The sequence below is a fragment of the Rhinolophus sinicus genome, chromosome 17 (assembly GCF_057876585.1).
Source record: "Rhinolophus sinicus isolate RSI-liver-muscle chromosome 17, RSI-T2T, whole genome shotgun sequence".
NCBI classification, from domain to species: Eukaryota; Metazoa; Chordata; class Mammalia; order Chiroptera; family Rhinolophidae; genus Rhinolophus; species Rhinolophus sinicus.
Window position 1 is genome coordinate 148,203,761 of NC_142517.1, and position 19,832 is coordinate 148,223,592.

At 45.1% G+C, this 19,832-nt stretch overlaps 1 protein-coding gene across 5 annotated transcripts; it reads right to left on the reverse strand.

Annotated features, from left to right (window-relative positions):
- Positions 1–376: 376 nt before the first annotated feature.
- NR4A2 (nuclear receptor subfamily 4 group A member 2) lies at positions 377–19,097 on the reverse strand. 5 transcript variants are annotated; one of them, XM_074336560.2, is made up of 9 exons: positions 8,448–8,928; positions 6,616–6,739; positions 5,268–6,133; positions 4,326–4,455; positions 3,769–3,932; positions 2,648–2,850; positions 2,252–2,268; positions 2,090–2,147; positions 1,722–1,947 (listed from the first exon to the last, which is right to left on the reverse strand). In XM_074336560.2, the coding sequence occupies exons 3-9, from the start codon at positions 6,129–6,131 to the stop codon at positions 1,860–1,862; spliced, it is 1,524 nt and encodes a 507-aa protein (XP_074192661.1). In that variant the 5' UTR covers positions 6,132–6,133; positions 6,616–6,739; positions 8,448–8,928; the 3' UTR covers positions 1,722–1,859. The 5 variants fall into 5 exon arrangements, with proteins under 5 accessions (XP_019582731.1, XP_074192646.1, XP_019582732.1 ...); XM_019727172.3 differs by lacking the exon at positions 8,448–8,928 and adding an exon at positions 18,346–19,097 and having other exon boundaries at positions 377–1,947; positions 2,090–2,268; XM_074336545.2 differs by having other exon boundaries at positions 377–1,947; positions 2,090–2,268; positions 3,844–3,932; positions 8,448–8,924.
- Between the last annotated feature and the right edge of the window lie 735 nt (positions 19,098–19,832).

A 19,832-nucleotide genomic window follows, 5' to 3' on the forward strand; every position in this document is an offset into this window, starting at 1 on the left:
TGCTTCCTAAATATTAGGCAAGACAAAAAATTGACAGGACTTTGGACCTTGCAAAAGTTCAGAAGCTTTTAGTCTCCTGAATTTCTCTTCTGAAAGCAGCACATACTAGCAAAGTTAACAGAAAAGTCAAGATATTTTCAAATGATTATGATAAATATAGGTTGCTACACTGGAAAATTCTGGTTAAGAAAAAATATCGTACTGAATTCTCTGTAAATTAGTTCAATTCCCCAGTTCCTTTTGTCAAAATAGATCTAGGCTGTCAGTTTGAAATTCAGACGTTGAATGAGTGACTTTTCCCAAATCCATCTTCATCTCTGTCTATTGCTGTTTGGTCATCATTTTTTCCTGACCCAGAAAGAAGACAAAATTCTGTTTATTTACATAGTTTATTGTTGTAAACATTAAAATTGTCTTTCTCAAAGAAAGAATTTATCAGAAAAAAAAATCAGCGTCTCTAACTGTCATACACCATAGAAAAAAAGGCAGTGACTCATATCATGTGCCATACTGGAAATATACAAAGAAAAATACTACAGAATATGGCAATATTAAAATTCTTACTCAAACATAAAATAATATATTAACTGACAATTATAGACATTAAAAAAATTCAAAGTGCTCAGTAATTTCCAGGGAGTTATGTATATTATAAGCACTCTGGAAACAGTCAAAAGCTGCTGCATGCAAGTTTTGTTTAGCTTTAGACAACAAAATAATCAAGATATAAACTTTCTTTTATCAACATCAACGGTACATACAACACTTACAAACAAGGAATGTTGGACGGTGTTACAAACACTATGTGTCCCTTTTGTCAGGATTTTCTGATGTGTAATACTTGTGCCCACCTATATTACAATTGAGAAAATGTTTAAGCTCAGATAACTACCAATCTTTATAAAATCTAACAGACTACATAGTGTCTGAAATACTATTTATATAATATAGACATTACTGAAGTAGCAAGTGCCTATAACATTTTCAACCTAGAATCAACATGCTGGTCCCTTTATTGTGTAGTTATTATTATTACTTTTTTTTGCAAACACACTTATCTTTTAGAATTTGTAATATTTATTCATAAATAGGCACAAAATAATTTAAAAAGCCAAACTGCATTGGGTAAATTTACAAGCCTTTGCCTTCTTCAACTCATGCCACCCACGCAACATTTAGTTTTACTATATATTACAGCTTTCTTTACAGCAGAAAACTTTGAAGTCTTTTAAAGGGCAATACTTGTGGGTCCCTTACGATGTATGTGCGCGTGTTTTGTGTGTGTGTGTGTGTGTGTGTGTGTATTACATTTGTCTTAACTGCAACAACCAAACGTGGCCAAACATTTCCCATACATTAGGAATCTTTCTTCTGAATATTAAACTGATTTTTAAACTGATAATAAAAAGTTTATACCACTGTATTGTGTGTAGTCCGTGTTCTAAATCCAGGATCCCCCGAGCCAAAATGCCCTTTCAGGTTCTGCCTGCAGGTTAGGAAATAGCAACAGTTTTTTGTTTTGTTTTGTTTTGTTTTTCTTTAGGGATCAAGGGGCTAGGGGGTTTATCGAAGGGGTGGGGGCCAGCTAGAGCTCAAGCAGCTCAGGGGGATATCTCTGCCCTTGTGACTTGCCCCCTTTGGATAGTTTTAAGTTTCTTTCCAGTTCCTTTGAAGTGCATGGGAGGAGATCTTAGAAAGGTAAAGTGTCCAAAAAAAGTTTGTCAATTATTGCTGGCGGTGGTACCAAGTCTTCCAGTTTCAGGTAGAAAATGCGCTGTAGCCCCTGTGTGCAAAGGGTACGGAGTTCTGGGAGCTTCCCCAACAGTTTGGACAAATAGTTGGGGCGGTTCAACCCCCCATTATTGAAAGTCACGTGGTCTTTGAGACAATTTACAATCTTGTTTTGCAGTTCTTCCACTCTCTTGGGTTCCTTGAGCCCGTGTCTCTCTGCAGAAAACAATCAGAAACAAAAGAGGAATACAGAGGCAGTTAGCTAGCTGACAAGACCAACGAGGATCGATGGCAAGGGAAAACCGGGATAATCTTGCTGGGTAGTTCTGGAGAAGTGCCCTGCACCTGTGGTACTGACCTGTGACCATGGCCAGGGCAGCAATGCAGGAGAAGGCAGATATGTCGATGTTCATATTCTGCAAGTTGGAGGAGAATTCAACAATGGAATCAATCCATTCCCCAAAGCCACGAACGCATTGCAACCTGTGCAAGACCACCCCATTGCAAAAGATGAGTTTACCCTCCACTGGGTTGGACCTGCAATTAATACCAAAGAGAGAGAGGGAGAAAAAGAGAGAGAGAAAGCTAAACAACTAATTACTTGAAGAGCAATAAATGAGGGATTTAAGAGGCACCTAATTACCGAAGAGTTAATAAAATGTAGACCAGTGGACCTTGAATGGGTTTAATTTCATATCAAGAACGCCCCCTACCCCACCTCCATTCCATTCATCCAAGACTTCTGGGCTCACTCCTTCCCTTCTCTTCCTTTGGTCTACTCTCCTTTCCCTCCTTTTAACCTCTTTCATTTCCTATTCTGTTCTCTTCCTCCCCCCCCCCTTTGTTTCCTTTTTTCTCTTTCTTTTCTTTTGTTGATTCCTCCTTTCCCAACCTCCCTGATTGCCTCTTCAGTTACCTGTATGCTAATCGCAGCACAAACAGTTCTAAGAAAGCCGATTCAAAAAGAAGGTCCTGGTCGGCTTTGGGCAGATCAGCGAAGCCGGGTATCTTCTCCGCCCAGCCCCTGATGATTTCCATGGAGCCAGTCAGAAGATCATAGAATTGTTGGATATGCTGGGTGTCATCTCCACTCATCTGATAGTCAGGGTTCGCCTGGAACTGGAATTTCATTTTTAAAAGCACTTAATGAGGTTCTCTAAAATATATAACCCGTGAAATTGCTAACCCCAATTCTAGTAGGGGAGCCAGGTTTTTATAACAATTAAATCTCTCTCTGACCAGTACGGAAATTAGATGTTCTGGGGCAATTAATTCAATTAGGGATGGTGCTATGAGGTCGCTGCTTTAAATATGTAAATTACCATTTCCATACAGACTAAATACAGTGTCATCCAGCCCTGGGAAACGTTCATTCTTATCTCCACAAAACAATTGACACGTTAGTATTCATGCCAGTCCCAGAGTGGGTCTCGAGCAGAGACGCCCTTTGCAAATCTTAATAAAATTGCAGTGACTTCTAGGTTTGCCTGACATACTTCCAATTAAAGCCCACACAGTTCTCACAGCTGGGGTAAAAGAGAACTCTACTTGATCCTCCACCCCACTGCCATTCCTCACACCCTCTCTCTTCCCCTTCCCAGACCCCCACGCAAGCCCCCACTCTGACAGTGCCAGACAGGATGAGGATTAAAGCGTCTCAGTGTAAGATTAGGGATAAAATCCAAGGGGGGCCTTTTGCACCACCTCTGGTTTGGGCATCAGAGGCATTAGTGTGTGAGTATGTGTGTGTGTGTGTGTGTGTGTGTGTGCGGTGGCAGTGGGAAGGGGGCTAGCAGGGATTTTGACCCCTGTGGCCTAATTTCTTCTCTTCCTTCCTCTGTCCTGTCTTCATGTCCATAACCCCATCAACAGAGTTTGAGTGTCGGTCTGTCTCCTGTGTCTCTGCCCAGAGCAGTGAAACCACAGCCTTGCTTGTCTCCTTTATCCCTTGAGTCTGGGGGGTTACTGATGGGTGTGGGGAGGGGGTTCCTGCCCATCCGTCGGTTTGTCCACATGATATCCCCGCCAGCTTCTTACCCTGGAATAGTCCAGGCTGGTCATAGCCGGGTTGGAGTCGACATGGGCCCTGACGAGGGCACTGATCAGACTCACCGGGGGCGAGGGGGGAGAGGGCTCCTGTGGGCTCTTCGGTTTCGAGGGTAAACGACCTCTCCGGCCTTTTAAACTGTCCGTGCGAACCACTGCGAAGAAAGAGCCGGGTTAGCACCGCTTTTGCAAGCGGGACCCAGCTGCTACCGCAGCCCCTCCCCGGGGAAGGCCGCAGCCGCGGGGCGCCCGGCCCGGCGGCGCAGGGCCCCACTGCTTGTAAAACCTTTACTGTCGAGAAGCATAAAAAATGCGGGGTTGTTTTATGTCTTCTTTCAGATGGGTCGTATAGTTAAAGAGGAGAAGAGCCTGGCGGCTTTCTCTAGTGCTGGCTGGGCAAGCAGGCAGCTAGCTGCTGGGTCGTGGAGGCCGGACATGGATTGGGGGAACCGGGAAACCTCCGGCTCTGGTAGTGGAAAGTAGGGTTGGAGTAGAAACCGCGGTTTCACAGGGCACAGACTGAGGGTCGGCTGCTTGCAGGAACCTACCTTCTTTGACCATCCCAACAGCCAGGCACTTCTGAAATCGGCAGTACTGACAGCGATTCCGGCGCCGCTTGTCCACTGGGCAGTTTTTATTTGCTAAACATACATATTTTGCGTTTTTTTGCACTGTGCGCTGCAAAAGGAGACAATAGAGGCCTAAAATTATTTTTCTCGTTAAAATCCAGCAACCCAGGGAATCCAGAGACAATTTCTAAAGGCTGAGGTCTACACTCCCTCCCCACAAACAAACACATACACACAACTCCTTTTATTTTTTTTTCCTTTTCCTCTTCCTTCTCTTTTTCTTTTTCCTCCCCCCCCCCGCCCCCAACCCCAGGGCATGTTACAGAAGAAAATTGATAGCGTTAACATTTGAGCTAACCTTGCCGCTCCTTGCTGTGTTTTATATGCCAAGAGAAGGAGAAGGAAACGCTCAGTAAATACAAATCCGTGGGCATTCATATTATTTACATTCCTTGGAGACCTTCTCTATTTAAAATGATAAGATTATTCAATCAGGATGGCGAAATAAAGAGATCACTTAATTTGACCATAGGGAATTCTGTTCCACTTGGTTAGCTCAGACACGGTTCTCTGTCCTAACCAATTTCAATCTGAGCAGAGAAGACAGCTCCGAGCACATGCAAATGACCCTTTTCCAACTCCCGCTGCAGCAACTTGGGGCGGAGGCCTGCCGGGTCGGCTACGTGTGGGGGATGCGACCCCGAGTTTCCCAGTCTTCCTACTTCCCTTTATCAGGCACCCGGATGCCCCCGCCTCAGCCCGTGGGTGGCTGCAGGGCAAACTGTGCGGACCCCGGGAGTTGGACACGCGGGAACCAGCTGGGGCTGGACTGTTTGGACCCAGGCAGAGCGCGCTCGCTGAGGCTCCGGACACTAGGGGGCCCCTACCTGTCTCCTCTGCTTCTGTCCTGTCCTTGCTCACCTTAAAGAAACCTTTGCAGCCCTCACAGGTGCGCACGCCGTAGTGCTGGCAGGCCGCGTTGTCGCCGCACACGGCGCATAGCCCCTCGTTAGAGGGAGAGCCCCGCGACGGCGGTGAGGGCACCTGCGTGTCGAGCAGCTGCGACGCGTGGCCGATCTGCAGGCCAGGGAAGCCCATGGACGCGGGCTTTCGGATGGGGTTGGGCACAGCGAAGGTCTGCCCGTCCACCACGTGGTGGCTACCCGCCGGCTCCGGGTTCATGGGAACATGCAGGGGCCCGTCGAAGCGCATCTGGCAGCTAGACACCGGGGTGCCAGGGGGCGACTGCTTAAAGGAGAAGAGGGAGAGGCGGGAGACCGGCGTTTTCCTCTGCTCGATCATGTGCGTAGTGGCCACGTAGTTCTGGTGGAAGTTGTGGAGGGAGCCTGGGTCGTCCCACATGGGGCCGTGCTGCACCTGGAAGCCCGGGGTAGTGGGCGTCGGGGGCGAGGAGGGCTTGTAGTAAACCGACCCGGAGTGCGGCATCATCTCCTCGGACTGGGGGGGCAGGTGGCTGTGTTGCTGGTAGTTGTGCATCTGAATGTCTTCTACCTTAATGGAGGACTGCTGTCCGGACAGGGGCATTTGGTACAAGCAAGGTGGCTTGACGTCGTAGCCTGTGCTGTAGTTGTCCATAAAGGTACTGAAGCTGGGGAGAGAAGTGGTGGCAGTGATTTCAGTGTTGGTGAGGTCCATGCTAAACTTGACAAACTCTGGAGTTAAGAAATCGGAGCTGTATTCTCCCGAAGAGTGGTAACTGTAGTTCTGAGAAGCGGGGCTGGCTCCTTGAGGCGAGGACCCATACTGCGCCTGAACACAAGGCATGGCTGGAAATGAAACAGGGTAATATACACTCAGCCTGGTCAACTGAACACTTTCTCCCGGGCTCGGGCACACCTGGAGCTACACCAGCAGCTTGCGGCGATCAGAGAGCGTGTAGGGGCGCGAGAGGAAGGGTGGCGAGCGAATGCTGCGGAGCAAAACAGTGCAGGGCATCGAAAGGCTGATCAAATAAAGACCCAGAGCTAGAAAACTACTGAGGGTCTCCATTCCCGCATATTTCCAAATGCCTCCCCCTCCCCCCCTTTTATGGACAATCCCGCTAAAATGAACCTTTCGTCTGAAGCACGGGTTCAGCAAGCTCATTCTAGAAATGAAGTTGAATTGCCCAACGAGAAAGTTGTTCCAAAAGGCGATGGGTCGGGGAAAACCTTAAGTTACAGGGTTTGCTGAGGAAGATCGTGTAGCCCTGTGTCTTGATACTTAGGGAACTCCCGGGAGGGAAAGAAAGAAATCAAGTTGCACTAACCTTCAGCCGAGTTACTGGCGTTTTCGAGGAAATTAAAGGTGGACAGTGTCGTAATTCAATGAAGGGCAAAGTTTCCAAGATTTTTAGAAAAGCAGTGGGAACTCCAGCCTGTCAGATCTCCTCCCTGAAATACAGACACAGAAAGCTTCAGGGTGATTTTCCGGACAGATTCCGCCAGGCATCTGTGGACTCACCAGGCAGGCCCTTCTATGCCTTCTGTGATTGTTTCATTGGAAATTTGTGTGCAGCCTTCACCAAACTTGGCAGTAGAAATGAATGTGTAAAAGAGGTGGCGGGAAACAACAGAAAATGCCACCCATTGCCCTATGTAAATCTTTCAGAGAGAGAATTCTGAAGGAGCAAAGGTATTCCATGTACTTACTTAATACTTATGATGTAATAAATTAGCCCCTTTGCTAGGGTGTATGGGGGTGGTGGAAGAGGAAGGTCTTTTCCATTTTAGTTTAATTCAGACCCGAATAAGAAGAAACTAGAGTTTAATAAAATATAGCATTGGAACCTTCTCAATTTCTTTTTCTTTGGTGAACTTGGTTTTTCTTTGGGGAGAAGGGAAGAAAGTAGAAGTCAAGAATATAAAATTTCCCCCTCCACACGAGTTCCAAAATGTTAGCAAGGCCTGGGCAGCCCCAAAGGCAATCTGAATGGAAGCGGCTGGCTTTCCTAAGTACTTTTGACAGGACACTAGGATTAGGGATACAGGTGAACTGGCATTCACTTCTCCAGGAAACTTATCTTTCAACATCTTTAATAGCCAAGGGGTGGGAACACAGGACCCTACTTTTCCAGGAGCATCTTAGGTCAATTGCAGAGGGTGGGCAATGCTACTTATCTAGTGTTGGCACCAAAGTTAGAAGCGCTTCCAACCATAGCAAGCTGAACACCTTCCCTGTACAGCCTTCCACAGTCTGCCTACTTGCTGGAACAAGGCATTCTTGTATCCTAGTCATTTTCAGATGTTCGCACTTGGAAGGCATTCTAAAGCATAGACAATCTTACTACTAGTGAAAAAGAAAGCCAAACATCCACTCCTTCTGTTCTCCTTATGCCCCCTCCAGAATCTTTCTTCATGGGGGAGGGAGGTTAACCAGAAAAAGTATTAAGAAAGAAGACTCTTGACCGCGCCCCTCCCCCCCTCCCCCAGCCCTTGAGAGATATGCCTGTGATAGATATTAACCCCCTGGTAACTTCACAGCTTCATAACTGTAGTCTTTACATATTCTCTGTTTCTCTCCGACATATTCACATACACAAGCGCGGCATAAGTCAAAACCAGAAATTTCAGGCAACTTAGTAACAGGACACCCTACGCCCCGCTCCCCCCTTACTCAACAATAGCCAGGAAACGCTGGCACGCTGGCCAGTCGTGGTGACACCGTTCCCAAGCAACACGTAAAGTGAAGAACTTTCTCTCTCCCTCTTACTTTGTGGGCAGCGTTCAGGCCCCTCTTACACACAGGACTTGGAGTCCTTGTATCCAAAGGCCACAATCAATTCCGCACTAAGAGCAAACTTTGCGCACATTTCCGCGGGCAGGTCCGCAGCTCACCGAACTATGCAAGTCTCCTTTCCACGTCCACCAATGAGGAGCGTGGAAGCCTATGTTGGGAGCCAACTCTCCGCTAGAGCCACAGCTGGGATACGGACAAATGCCCTCCGTAGCTGCGAGCACCTACTCCCCATTCTCCGGCCCCACTTGCGCTCCGCGCCCCTGGCGCCCACTTCCAGAGAACGTGTACCACACATATGGAAAGAAGAGACGTGCAAAACAAGGATAAAAAAAGAACGCGAGCTGCACAGGCTGCACTACTCACTTAGGAGTTCACCGCGTCTCTCTTCATTCATTCAACTCCGCCGAAGTGTAGTTCCCTCTGGGAGTCCGGGTGCAGGGTCGGGAAGGGGTGGGCGAGAGGGGCGAAGGGACCCGAGACGCCGAGAGCTGGGAGGGAGCAGGGGAAGGCGGCCAGCTGGGCTGGCGTGCGGGACCGCGGAGCCTTGCGCTAGCCGCCGGGAGGACTGGCCCTGGCCGCCAATGTGCCTTTGTTTATGTGGCTCGCACTGCTGCTGCCAACATGCACCTAAAGTCTCCGCGCGTCAGCGCGCGTCAGCAGCCTGTCGCCCAATCGCCGCGCCGCGGCTCTCCCCAGACTCCTGGCCAGCGCTCGCTTTGGTATATTTCCGACCTGACGTCACGAGCAGGGCCGATTTTAAGGTGGGAACCGCTCTGGGTTCACCTTGGTAGCTAGCTTGGTTTTTCTTTTTCTTTTCTCTCTCTCTTTTTTTTTTTTCCGAAAGAGGTGTGACCTCTCCACTCAGGTCCGCGCAGCCCACAGAGGCGCATCATCTCACCCACCTCCCGAAACCCGTGCGCCACCTTTGCCGCCCCGCCGCTCACACGTGGGGGAGGGTGCAACAAAAGCCGGGCGGAAGGGAAGCCTGGCGTGAGCCAGGTAACCAGCACCTGGAATCGCATGGGATGGGGTACGCCTGGCAGCGCCCTAACCTCACCCACCCACAATCGTCACCACCATTAGTGGAATCGCGTACACATGTCCGATGACACGAGACACTCAGAGGGCTCAGGCAATTGGGGTGGGATTTCCCTAGCCCGGTGCATCTCCCTCTTCTCCCTTTTCCTGTCCCTGGCCGCCTTCTCATCTGGTCTCTCTCTCTCTCTCTCTCTCTCTCTCTCTCTCTCTCTCTCTCTCTCTCTCTCTCTCTCTTACACACACACACACACACACACACACTCACAAGGTGGAAGGGACTAGGTAGGGGCTATTTCTGTTCCTTTCTTTCCTTTCATTGCCCACGTGCGAATGAGGACATGTACGTGGGAAAAAGAGTAGAGGGGAAGGGAGGGGGTAGGCAGTGATCCAGCACTTCAAGGACCCCAAAAGTCAGAGTGAGGCGTCGTCCACTTTCAATTTTGCACACAATGCAGCTGAGCAGCGGGCAACAGGTGCGCCTTCTGCAGAAAGATGCTCCAATCTCACCTTTTGCCAACTCTAATACTTTAGACACTCCTCGGTGCCCTCCAACTCCAACCCTTCCACAAGTTTAAGGTAAATAAATCGACCCTCCTCTAAAGCACCAGGGCTCTCACGGTTTCCACCTGAGAGCCAAAAGGGAAAGACAAAACATGGGAAGAGAGGGTAGAGTAGCTCCGCTAAGCCCTCCCAGTAGAGGGTCCTTGGCAGGCTGTGGGAGCGTGTCGCACCCCCACAGCCCTCCGAGTCGCCGCCAACTCCGTTTAGCAAGTCAATCCACCCGCCACGCTGAGGGCGCAAGACGCTCTCTAGCAAAGAAAACGACGCTTCTCCCAGGAGCGAACCCCCTTGCGGGTCCCTCGGCCGTAGCTGGGCGGGCCTTTGAGGGCTTCTCCCGCGGGGCTGAAAGAGGCAGGGATGAGGGGAGGGAGGGTTCGGGGGCGTCTTCCCTCTCTGCAGGCACGGTTCCAGCCGCCCCGCCTCCCTCGTCGGGGCTCGTTTCCAAGCTGCTGGGGCGCTTTTGTAACTCCCCTCCCCCATCCTGGTATTCCTGGTATGGGCCGAAAGCGCCATGGAACTATCCGCGCTGCTGAGCTGCTCAGCTCTAATCTGCACCTCCGCCTTTGCGGGTTCTCCGCCGCCTCCTGTTCCCCTGAGGCTGGAGAAGCTTAGCCATTAGGTGCCCTGCGACCGCCCTGGGAAGCCGCAAGCTCTTCTGCACAGCAATTTCGGGAAAACCTACGTGACCACCTTAAGTTTCCCCCAGATGTTGCGACTGCCGCTACTGCTACCACCGCCGCCGCGGCTCAGCGGTGCCCTAGCGGGCGCGAGAAAAAATTAGACCAGGAAGTGTGTGTGTGTGTGTGTGTGTGTGTGTGTGTGTCGCGGGTGAGGCAGTGTGAGTAGGGAGGTTAGGGGAGGAAGGCGAAGAATAGCTTATTAGCATGAGCTCGGTAGCGTCAGAGACCCGTGGGCAGAAGCGATTCCACGCGAACGAAAGGGAAAAAGTGAGAGTTTGGAGAGCAGGGGAGAAGGAAAGGGGTGGGGGTGGCGGTGACGCAGGGGCGCAGGCATTGACGCACCCGCTCGGCTGGGCCCAAAATAGAAGCAGCTCTAGCTCGGTGGCGCCCTCCCGGGTTCCCTTCCCCTTCCGCCAGGGAGCAAGCGGGCCACGGCCAGGGGAAGCTTTCCTTGATCCCAGCGGAGGGTCAGGCTCCCGGTAGCTATTTTCAGGCAAACTCAAGCGCAGCCACGCTGGGGTGGCAGTTATTATTTTTTAATATATTCCTAGGAAAGCGGAGGCCAGGAGAACTTTAAGGTTGTGACTGTTACCCTCTATACACAAATAGGCACCATCTAAGTAGATACATTTCCTCCTCATTGCCCCCTCCCTTAATGCCATTAGAAAAACAAACAACAAAAAAGCACTTGGCTTTTAGCGTGGGTTGAGTCTGGGGACAACTTGAGAATTTTCTCCGAGAGTGGAAAAGTGTTCTGGAGTTCTTAAAATGAGCTCCAAGGAAGACATACTGTGATGTCTGTGATACTCTGTAACAGCAACCTGTCGAGAAACTGGTTTCTTGATAACAGAGCCTTTGCTCAAGTCTTAATGCACTCAAGATGGAGAAGCAGTTTCCACAGCAGCTTATTATAATAATTATTTTTAACTGGGAATGAAGTGATTAAATATAACATTAAAATAAGAGAAAAGGTGAACTTTTTCCTTCTATCCTACAATCCGTAAAAGAGTTCTCTGTTCTCTTCCAAGTCCTATTCTAGTTCCTAGGAAGAGTTACTTCTTAGGAAGACACACCGGATGCAAGACTAAAAAACTCACTTAAACCAATTATTGGATAAGCTACTTCTTAGGTTGGCGTTTTTGGTAGGACTCGGGTGTGCTCGAGGTGATAAGGATCTAGCACAGGAATCAGAAACTGTAAAGACGGACCTCGCCAAAACTACATAGTCTTGTTTTCCCCACCAGATTCTGATGGAACGAAGTTTCAGTAGAACCGCCCATGTCTGTAATTGATAGATCCTGTCAGTAGGGGGCCCGACTCCACAACGTTCCGGAGGATCACACACACACACCCAGCTATGGGAGGATCACACACACACACACACACACACACACACACACACACACACATACACACACACACACACCCAGCTATTTACTACTTAGGCCAAGCCAGAGGAGAGCATGATGCAGGCCCAAATATTCATATTGTGGTGGAATTCATAAATAACTACAAATCTTTGATTCTCTTCTTTTTTTTCTGGGAAATGGAAACAGTTTAATACACAGAATCAGGTTCACAATAGATTTTCTTTATTTCCTCCTGCTCATGTTTCACTTACTGTTAGGTCACAGGGGAAAAAAATCAAAATGGTAATAAAATCTCTCATTTTATCACCAAGCAGTTCAAACTGGCATACAGTTTGGAAAAATGAAAGCATGTTTTAAACTCCTATGATTACATGTTTAAATAAATTATAGTTTAGAAGAGGATTCCTGTGGGTGTATTTGCTAGTACATAAGAGAATGCTTTTGTGCATAGACATTTAATTACACACATAATGGAATCAAAATGTAGAATTGAACAACCTTTTAGAAAATGTTAAAATGATGCTTTAGGCTAAAAGAAACTGAAATTCTGTATTTATATGACTGCAAGCCTTCAAGATTCTTGAACATAAATAGATTCCTGAATATAAACTATTTTATAACTCAATTAAAATGACAATAATGTTTTTGGAGGACCCAGAATCTAATTTTAAATTACTGCCATGTATGAATGTGTAAAGTTACCCCAAAATGATGGTTTATTTCCTTAATAATTTAAAATAAATGAGAGTAAAAATTCACCCTATCTGTAAGTAGCTCCTTTTTTTGAAACCAACTAAAATAAATTTAAAATTATTATTACTGTCAATATATACTACTATTACATAACCTCAGAAAAGCATTTAGGAAAGTAATGCTACTATATTATCTTTTATCATAGTAACCAATATTAAGCAGAACATATTGGCACATGTATGGAAAAATATTTTTATAAAAAAATCAATATAATGAATACATACACTCACATATAAAGCAAAGCATTTTATTTTGCACGTCTAGGCAGATTATACTTAATAAAATTGAGCTTTTGGTATAATTTAAAAAGCAAACATGGATGTAATCCCATAGGATTTTCTACCTTAATGCATGGAAAAGGGGCCTTCAGGGAGTTATTTCACTAGTCTCCCAAAATGAACTCAGAGTAGCCCTTAGAATTCAGATATAGTGAATATACAGTACATACATGTTATGAAGTAAGAGGCAAGGTAACTTTAGGACATTCCAAAATAAAATTACTTAATAGAACCTATTTTAACATAAAAATGAGATATATGTTTTAAGTTACATTTGGACAAACTGACACTGATGGCATTCGTTGCCATTTGGCAGGAAGTTTTACTTTAGTCATAGAAGAAAAACATTTTTACTCTGAAAAAACTCAGTTTCTGAAAATACAAAATCCTTTTTCTATATTGAGGGTTTTGGGTTTTTTGCTTTTGCCATTTCATTTGCATTAACAAAAAATTAACTAACCAATAATTTGTTCTGTTCTTATAGGATGTTTAGAGAACAAGTTAATTGCTTAGCTGATATTCACATTTTGGGTAGTTGTGGCTTTTATTTATCTCATTTTTCACCAAAAAACCACTTAATGCAAAGACTTTAAAAATTCTTTCTTCCTTCTAATCAGAACTCAGTTCTAGAAATGTGTAAAGATGTGCAGAAGAAAGCTGGACTTTTTCTCTAGAAGCATCTACTTATAAATTAAAATTATAAAACCGAACATATGGTAAAACCTCATGCCACTCAAAAAGTATTTTGCATAATAAAAATTTTTCACTTTTTTCTCTACTGCTTGACTATCAGAAACCATCTCTTACATACTTGCTTTTAAATTAAGCACTTAATATTTTCTTTTTTATTGTGGCAAAATACACATAACATAAAATTTAACCATCTTAACCATTTTTAAGTGTACAGTTCAGTGGTGTTAAATACATTCACACTGTTGTGCACCGATCACCACTATCCATCTCCAGAACTCTCATCTTACAAGATTGAAACTCTATAGCCATTAAACAATAACTCTCCATTTTGCACCCTTCTCAGACCCTGGCAATTACCAGTATTTTCTTCTGTAACAATTAATTTTGATTAAGCAAGTTTTGGGTTTAGATTTCATTGCTACTTTCAATAAACATGGGAGTCATTACAATGTATGAAGTCCTAAAAGGCATTTTAAAAATTGTGAAAAATAAGTTGCTATATGCTAAAAAAAAATATCTGGGACACTTGAAATTTTAAAAATAGCTATTAACATTAGTAACCATTACAGTGTTATATAGCATTTTCTTTAAGTAGATAAAACAACATACACTTTGCAACAGTTTTTATGTCTGTATCTTAGCTGGCTAGTTGTTGTTTTATTTTTAACGATAAAATAACTACTTTATGATTCTTTCCTCAAACAAACTGGTGGATAGGAACTTCTCAGTTTAATAAAAAATAAAGATATGATATTGATATATTACAACAAAGACATATATGCCTGTTTTCTCATCATAATTCTGTAATTATCAAGCCTACAATTTTAACACTACAAAAGTAACTTATAGCAAGGACCCTTGTGGTGATAAGTAATAAATCTAATTACCATTTCCTTTGAATAGATGTAATACAAATTTCATTGCTCTCTTAAAAGTTCTAAAGTTAACAGCATAAACTTGAAGTTGAGTAATTAAGTAATCCTTATATAGACACTTATTAAAGTATTTATACATATTATCTTAAATCTACATCTATCATTTTGCCAATTAAAATTAGGACTTTAATTGCAATTAAGTAATTTAATTGCCAATTGAACAGCAAAATTGCTAAGTGACTAATTTTAATGCCTATTTTAATTACCAATCATGACTGGGGAGGGAGCTAATCAAGTTACATCAAGCAGTACCAGAGTAATGATGTGAAGAAAAAAAAAATGTAGAACAAACATTCAAGGCTACATGCTTTAAAAAAAGAAGCATAAATTAAATAAATGCAAACACAATCTTATAAATGTATAAAAATACTGTATTTCAATATCTGAATACAGAACATGAAAGAGAGAACAAGGTTAATTAAAGAAGCCCCTGTCAATCTTCAAAGTAAGGAAAACAAGGTCAAATTTGTATGTGGTATTTACATGGCACTCACACTAACCAAGATAAAAACAAAACTGCATATAGCTGAGAAGAAAAGACTGTTTCCTGCTTGACTAGTTAAATATTTACAGATTGACAGTTTTAAAAAAAATTCTTTAAAAAATGAAATGCTATAAAAGAGAGAAATAAGTTTGCAATGCAGCAATGTGGGGTTTAAATCTGAAAAGCAAACAGGGCCAGTGCAGTGGGACTATACACTCTTTTCCTGCTGGCTGTCCTCCCCACACCCTTTAATTTAAATGAAGAGTTCTATTAAAGGCCTAATGCCTATCCATAACTTGTCCCATGTCACCTTGAGAAATGCAGAAATCTGCCCTATTTTAAATGTTTTAAAATATTCATGAGTAAAAACCATAAGAAAGCAACTAAGGTTATATCACAATTCAAATTACTTAGAGCATGGGGGATATACCTTGTCCTAATAGTATTTCTTCATTTTTCAGTTAAAACAAACATGCCAGCTAAAGGCAGTAAACCACCAGCAGGCAACCAGAAATACTAGTGAAAATCTTTTTGGCCAATACAAACACATTTTCAAAAGTTTTCATATCCAAACTAATTCTCAGATTAGCAACATGGAAGGGCAATATTGAAAGAGAGAGGTGGAGTTGAAAATTCAAAAAAATAGAAAGCGATTCCCTGATAGACAATAACAATGCTAATATTTTCCAGCTATGGGGATCGCCTTGCAGACAGTCACCTCATTTAGAGTAACAATAGAAATCCATCAAATCTTCATACAAAATAAAAGCCAAGATGCAAGGTACGTATCTTGGTTTTGTTACTGTATATGTACACCAAAAATACACATAGTTTATGTCTACAAAAGGGCCGGAAATTATTCATAAAGTAAATGTAATGTTATAACTTGAGAAAAAGCAAATAGTGCTGGTTAGGATTTTATTTACTAATGGACTTGAATTCTGAAATGAAGCACAGCAGGACTTTCGGCCTGGCTTTTGAAGGAGGAACACATTAACAATCATAAGGCCTAACAAAAGGCTGTAATATCTGCTCATGACAATAACAGCTTTATAAGGTGAGTTCTGTGTGGCTGGTTGGAGCACACAGTCACTGTCTATTCAGAAGTCATGGAGATGGAGTCATTATTGAGAAGATCACTACTGATCAAGGCTAAAATTCATTGAGTGCTGATGTTACAGAGAGAAATAAAATCTCAGCCATTGAAAGATTACCAAAAATAGCCCCCAGAAAAGGTTGCCATAACTCGGATATATCTTAATTTGTTCTGTATAAGATTTTCAGCTATACACAAAAGATCTTATATTATTTGATAATAATTATCAAAATTATTGCTCAAGCACTATTAGGTTGGTGCAAAGGAAATTGCGGTTTAAAAGGTTAAAAATAATTGCAAATACCGCAATTACTTTTGCACCAACCTACTAAATTACCAACCATTACAAAAGGAGAAACATCTTGTAATTTCAAAATGATTCTGAAAGGACATGACAAACTTTCAAAATGTTAACTTTCTGAAGCTTGATATGACTGAGAATATATACTTTTTCAGACAGTTTATGTCTATTTTGTGTATTTTGCTAGTGTATCAGTTCACATGAATTAATCTGGTTTACATATTGTTGGAAGCACAATCTTTTAAAAGTTACCATGTCTATAGCTTTCGGATATCCCATAATGGGTAAAAGTAAAAAATGTTGCAGTGGGTTATTTTACTTTTTTTACCCTTAAGTTTCATGTTTTTCAGTGTTGCCTCTGCATTAGTGAAGGAAAAAGGGAGTATACAGTAAAAGACACCATGTCTATAATCTGAAATTAGACAATAAATTAAACATATTGTTAATCACCAGGATATTTAAAAATAAGACCTGTGAAATATTACAGAATCATTTCACTAGGCTCTAAACAATGACCTCAGTATGCTGTCACAGACATGGGGGGAGGAGTAGTGGTGGTGGAAAAAAATGACCAGTACCACCACATACATGATTCAAGTTGAAGTAGACACACTGCATGTGGGGGTGTGTGTACAGAAAAGGGTTTGCTGAGGAGGTCCTCCTCATATTTCCTATTTCTAAGCACTGTTTTCTGTAAGTTACTTTCCAAAGTTTGAGAATGAGGTTTTGTTTTAAACATAATTTCAAATAGTTTCATGAAATGGATTTAGGAGTTATATTGAAAGGACCCGCAGAATACCTATTTTTCCTAGGAGTCCTTTAATTTTCTGGGTTCCAAAAGTATGGTGCTCCTAAAAATTGCTAACTCTTAAGTAACCAACTCTGGGAATCATATTTTCCATGTCTTCACACCCTCATAGATTACTAGTTGGTGGTCTGATGGGCCATTTCCAAGACAACAGTTTTGCTAAACTTTATAAACTTTGTATCATCCAGAGGTGGGAGGGGGAAAGGCAATACAGAAACAGATTTCACACCAGAATGATTTGACAGATCCCCTCAAACTACAAATAGATGTAGAATTTGAAATGTGGCTCTGTAGCTCAATTTATATCACAGAAACTGTGAGATGCTATCTTCATGTTGTTACAACGTATCAGGTCAAGGGATATAAATTGTACCAGGTAATTCATTTTGCCGTTCAGAGAGCCATTAAGTTCCTCCCAGAATATATGTGATTGATATCCCTGGAGGTGAAAGGCTAAAAGAACCATATGGCAACATGTTGCATTCCGTATGCTATCTGCCCATCCGTGCTTAAGCTGCCATTAGCAACATCTGTACTTTACGGAAATCCAGCTGCGCCGACGCCGGCTGACGGAATTGTACTTGGGAGGGAAATCTAGTTTAGCGCCATTAACTTGAGACTTAGAGTCTATCTACCAGGACGGATGGAAGCTTTCACAATTAGACGAGACGACACAAATGCTTTATTAAACTTTAATTTTGAACTCCCAATTAGCGAAACTGCGTTACAAATCGATTGCAATTTCCTAGAAGGCAGAGCAAGTTCTCTGCCTGCCTGCCACGTGCGAGAAGCTCCAGAGTAAGCTTTCCCAGCTCCCGGCAGCTGAAAGGGGAGGGTTCAGAGCTGGTCGCCGCATCCCAGGATGTCCCTAAAATCCTTGCCAGCCCCTCCTTCCGCAGTACGGGGGCGTAAAAGAACAAATCCCGCAGTGGGGGTGGGGGGGCGAGAGGGAAGGACTCCAAAGTCCCAGGCTACCGGTGGGAGGCAATGGGTGAGAGTGGGTGGGGGAGGGGCGGCTGGAGGCTGCGGGGGGTTGGGATGTTCTCTAGCATGTTGGCCTTTCGGGAGGAGCCTCATCTAGTCACGCAGAAGTTTCTCTTTCGCTCTTCGCGCTACACACCCACATTGGCTTCCTGCGCTGAGGCCAGAAGGACGAAGGAGTTCGGCGATAGGAGTCCCGGAAGGATTGTTGGGCGTTCACACCCACCCCAGCTACCCTCCCCCACTCCAAACAAAGCCCCGTTCTGGGTCCAGGATACGTTACCTGCCCGGCGCTCCCGGCCCCTCGGTCACCGCATCCCCCGCTGGGCGCGCCTTGTGTGGATCCCGCTCCCCGGGACGCAAAAAGTGGTTGCCCCCGGCTGGTTAACCCCCCTCACTCACCGTGTTAGGGGGGAATGGGGGAAACGGGGTAAGTGCAAGCGGAGGCTGGGACAAAGGGAACTTACTGATAAAATAAAAAATAAATGAATAAATAAGAGCAGCTGGCGGGGTCCAGTCCCGGCCTGGGGCAGAAAAGGCAGGTCACCTTTCGGGGGGTCGCAGGCGGGAGGGAGGGGTGTCGGGGAGCGGCCACCAGCCCCCCTCCCCCAGCCCCCAGCGGCGGCGGCAGCTGCACACACAGGAGCCCATTGTCGAGGGAGCCCAGCGCGCAGTCCCGTGGACTCGGCCCCGCGGCCAAGCGCGTCAGCGGCCCCGTCAGCCCGGCCGGGCTCCGTGACGCGCGCGCAGCCCTCTCTATAAATAACCCGCCGCCGGGAGGCTCGGGCTGCTTTCCAGTGACGCCGGGGGCGAGGCGCGGGAGGAGGAGGGCGAAGGAAACAATAAAACCGCCGGCCGACCTCCCCAGCCTCCCTCCGCCCTCCTGCGGCCTCCCCCCAGCCTCCCCGCCGGGCTCCCCAGGCCCCGCACGGAGAAGTCGCTCGCGAGCGGGAAAGACCGAGCCGAGCCAGCGTCCTCCCATCCCGGTGGGACAACCGAGGGTCGGGACTTAACGAGGATTACTTCCTCGCGGGGGAACGGGAGGCAGGAGGGAACTTGGCCACGAGTTTAGAAAAGGGGTCGAAGTCCTTACTCCCAGATTGATTTAGAACACTTGAAGCTTTTTCTCTGCTCTCCCACACGCATTCTAGTACGGATAGGCTGTGTGTGTGTGTGGGGGGGGGGGGGGGGGAGGGTAGTAAATCCTCGATTCAAAACAACAAAAAACTTGCATCCTAAATGTCCTGATCTAGCATATTTTAAAGTATATCCGTGTGTTTGCATCTCATGGGGTGCCTCCTACATCGCGTTCTATATCTGGACCATATCCTTTCTTTCCTCAAACTCCACTTGAATTATTTATCTAGGTTTTTGTGGGGCCAGGCCCACGTTACCCTGTTAATTTGGGGAGTTTTCTAAAGGGTGCCCAGTAGAAGCAGCGTGGGCATGCATTCCAGGACTCATGCTCTCTGTCCCAGAGCATTTTGCATGTCTTTTTGGTCTTGAACATAGCATAGGCCTTGAACATAGAACATTTGAATTTTCCAAAGATCTATCATCTTTAAACGTTCTGGAATTTCATCAAAACTGACACTTAAAGGGGGCTTTCTCTATAGGTAAAATTTGGGGGGGAATTTCTGTTCTAGCTTCCATACTTAGGCAGCTCTATCCCACACCCTGACACTTTTGCCTACTAAGGTGCCCATATACAACTGGAGGTAGTCTATTTTCTTGGGACTATCAGTTAATGGACTAGTAAGACTATCTCCT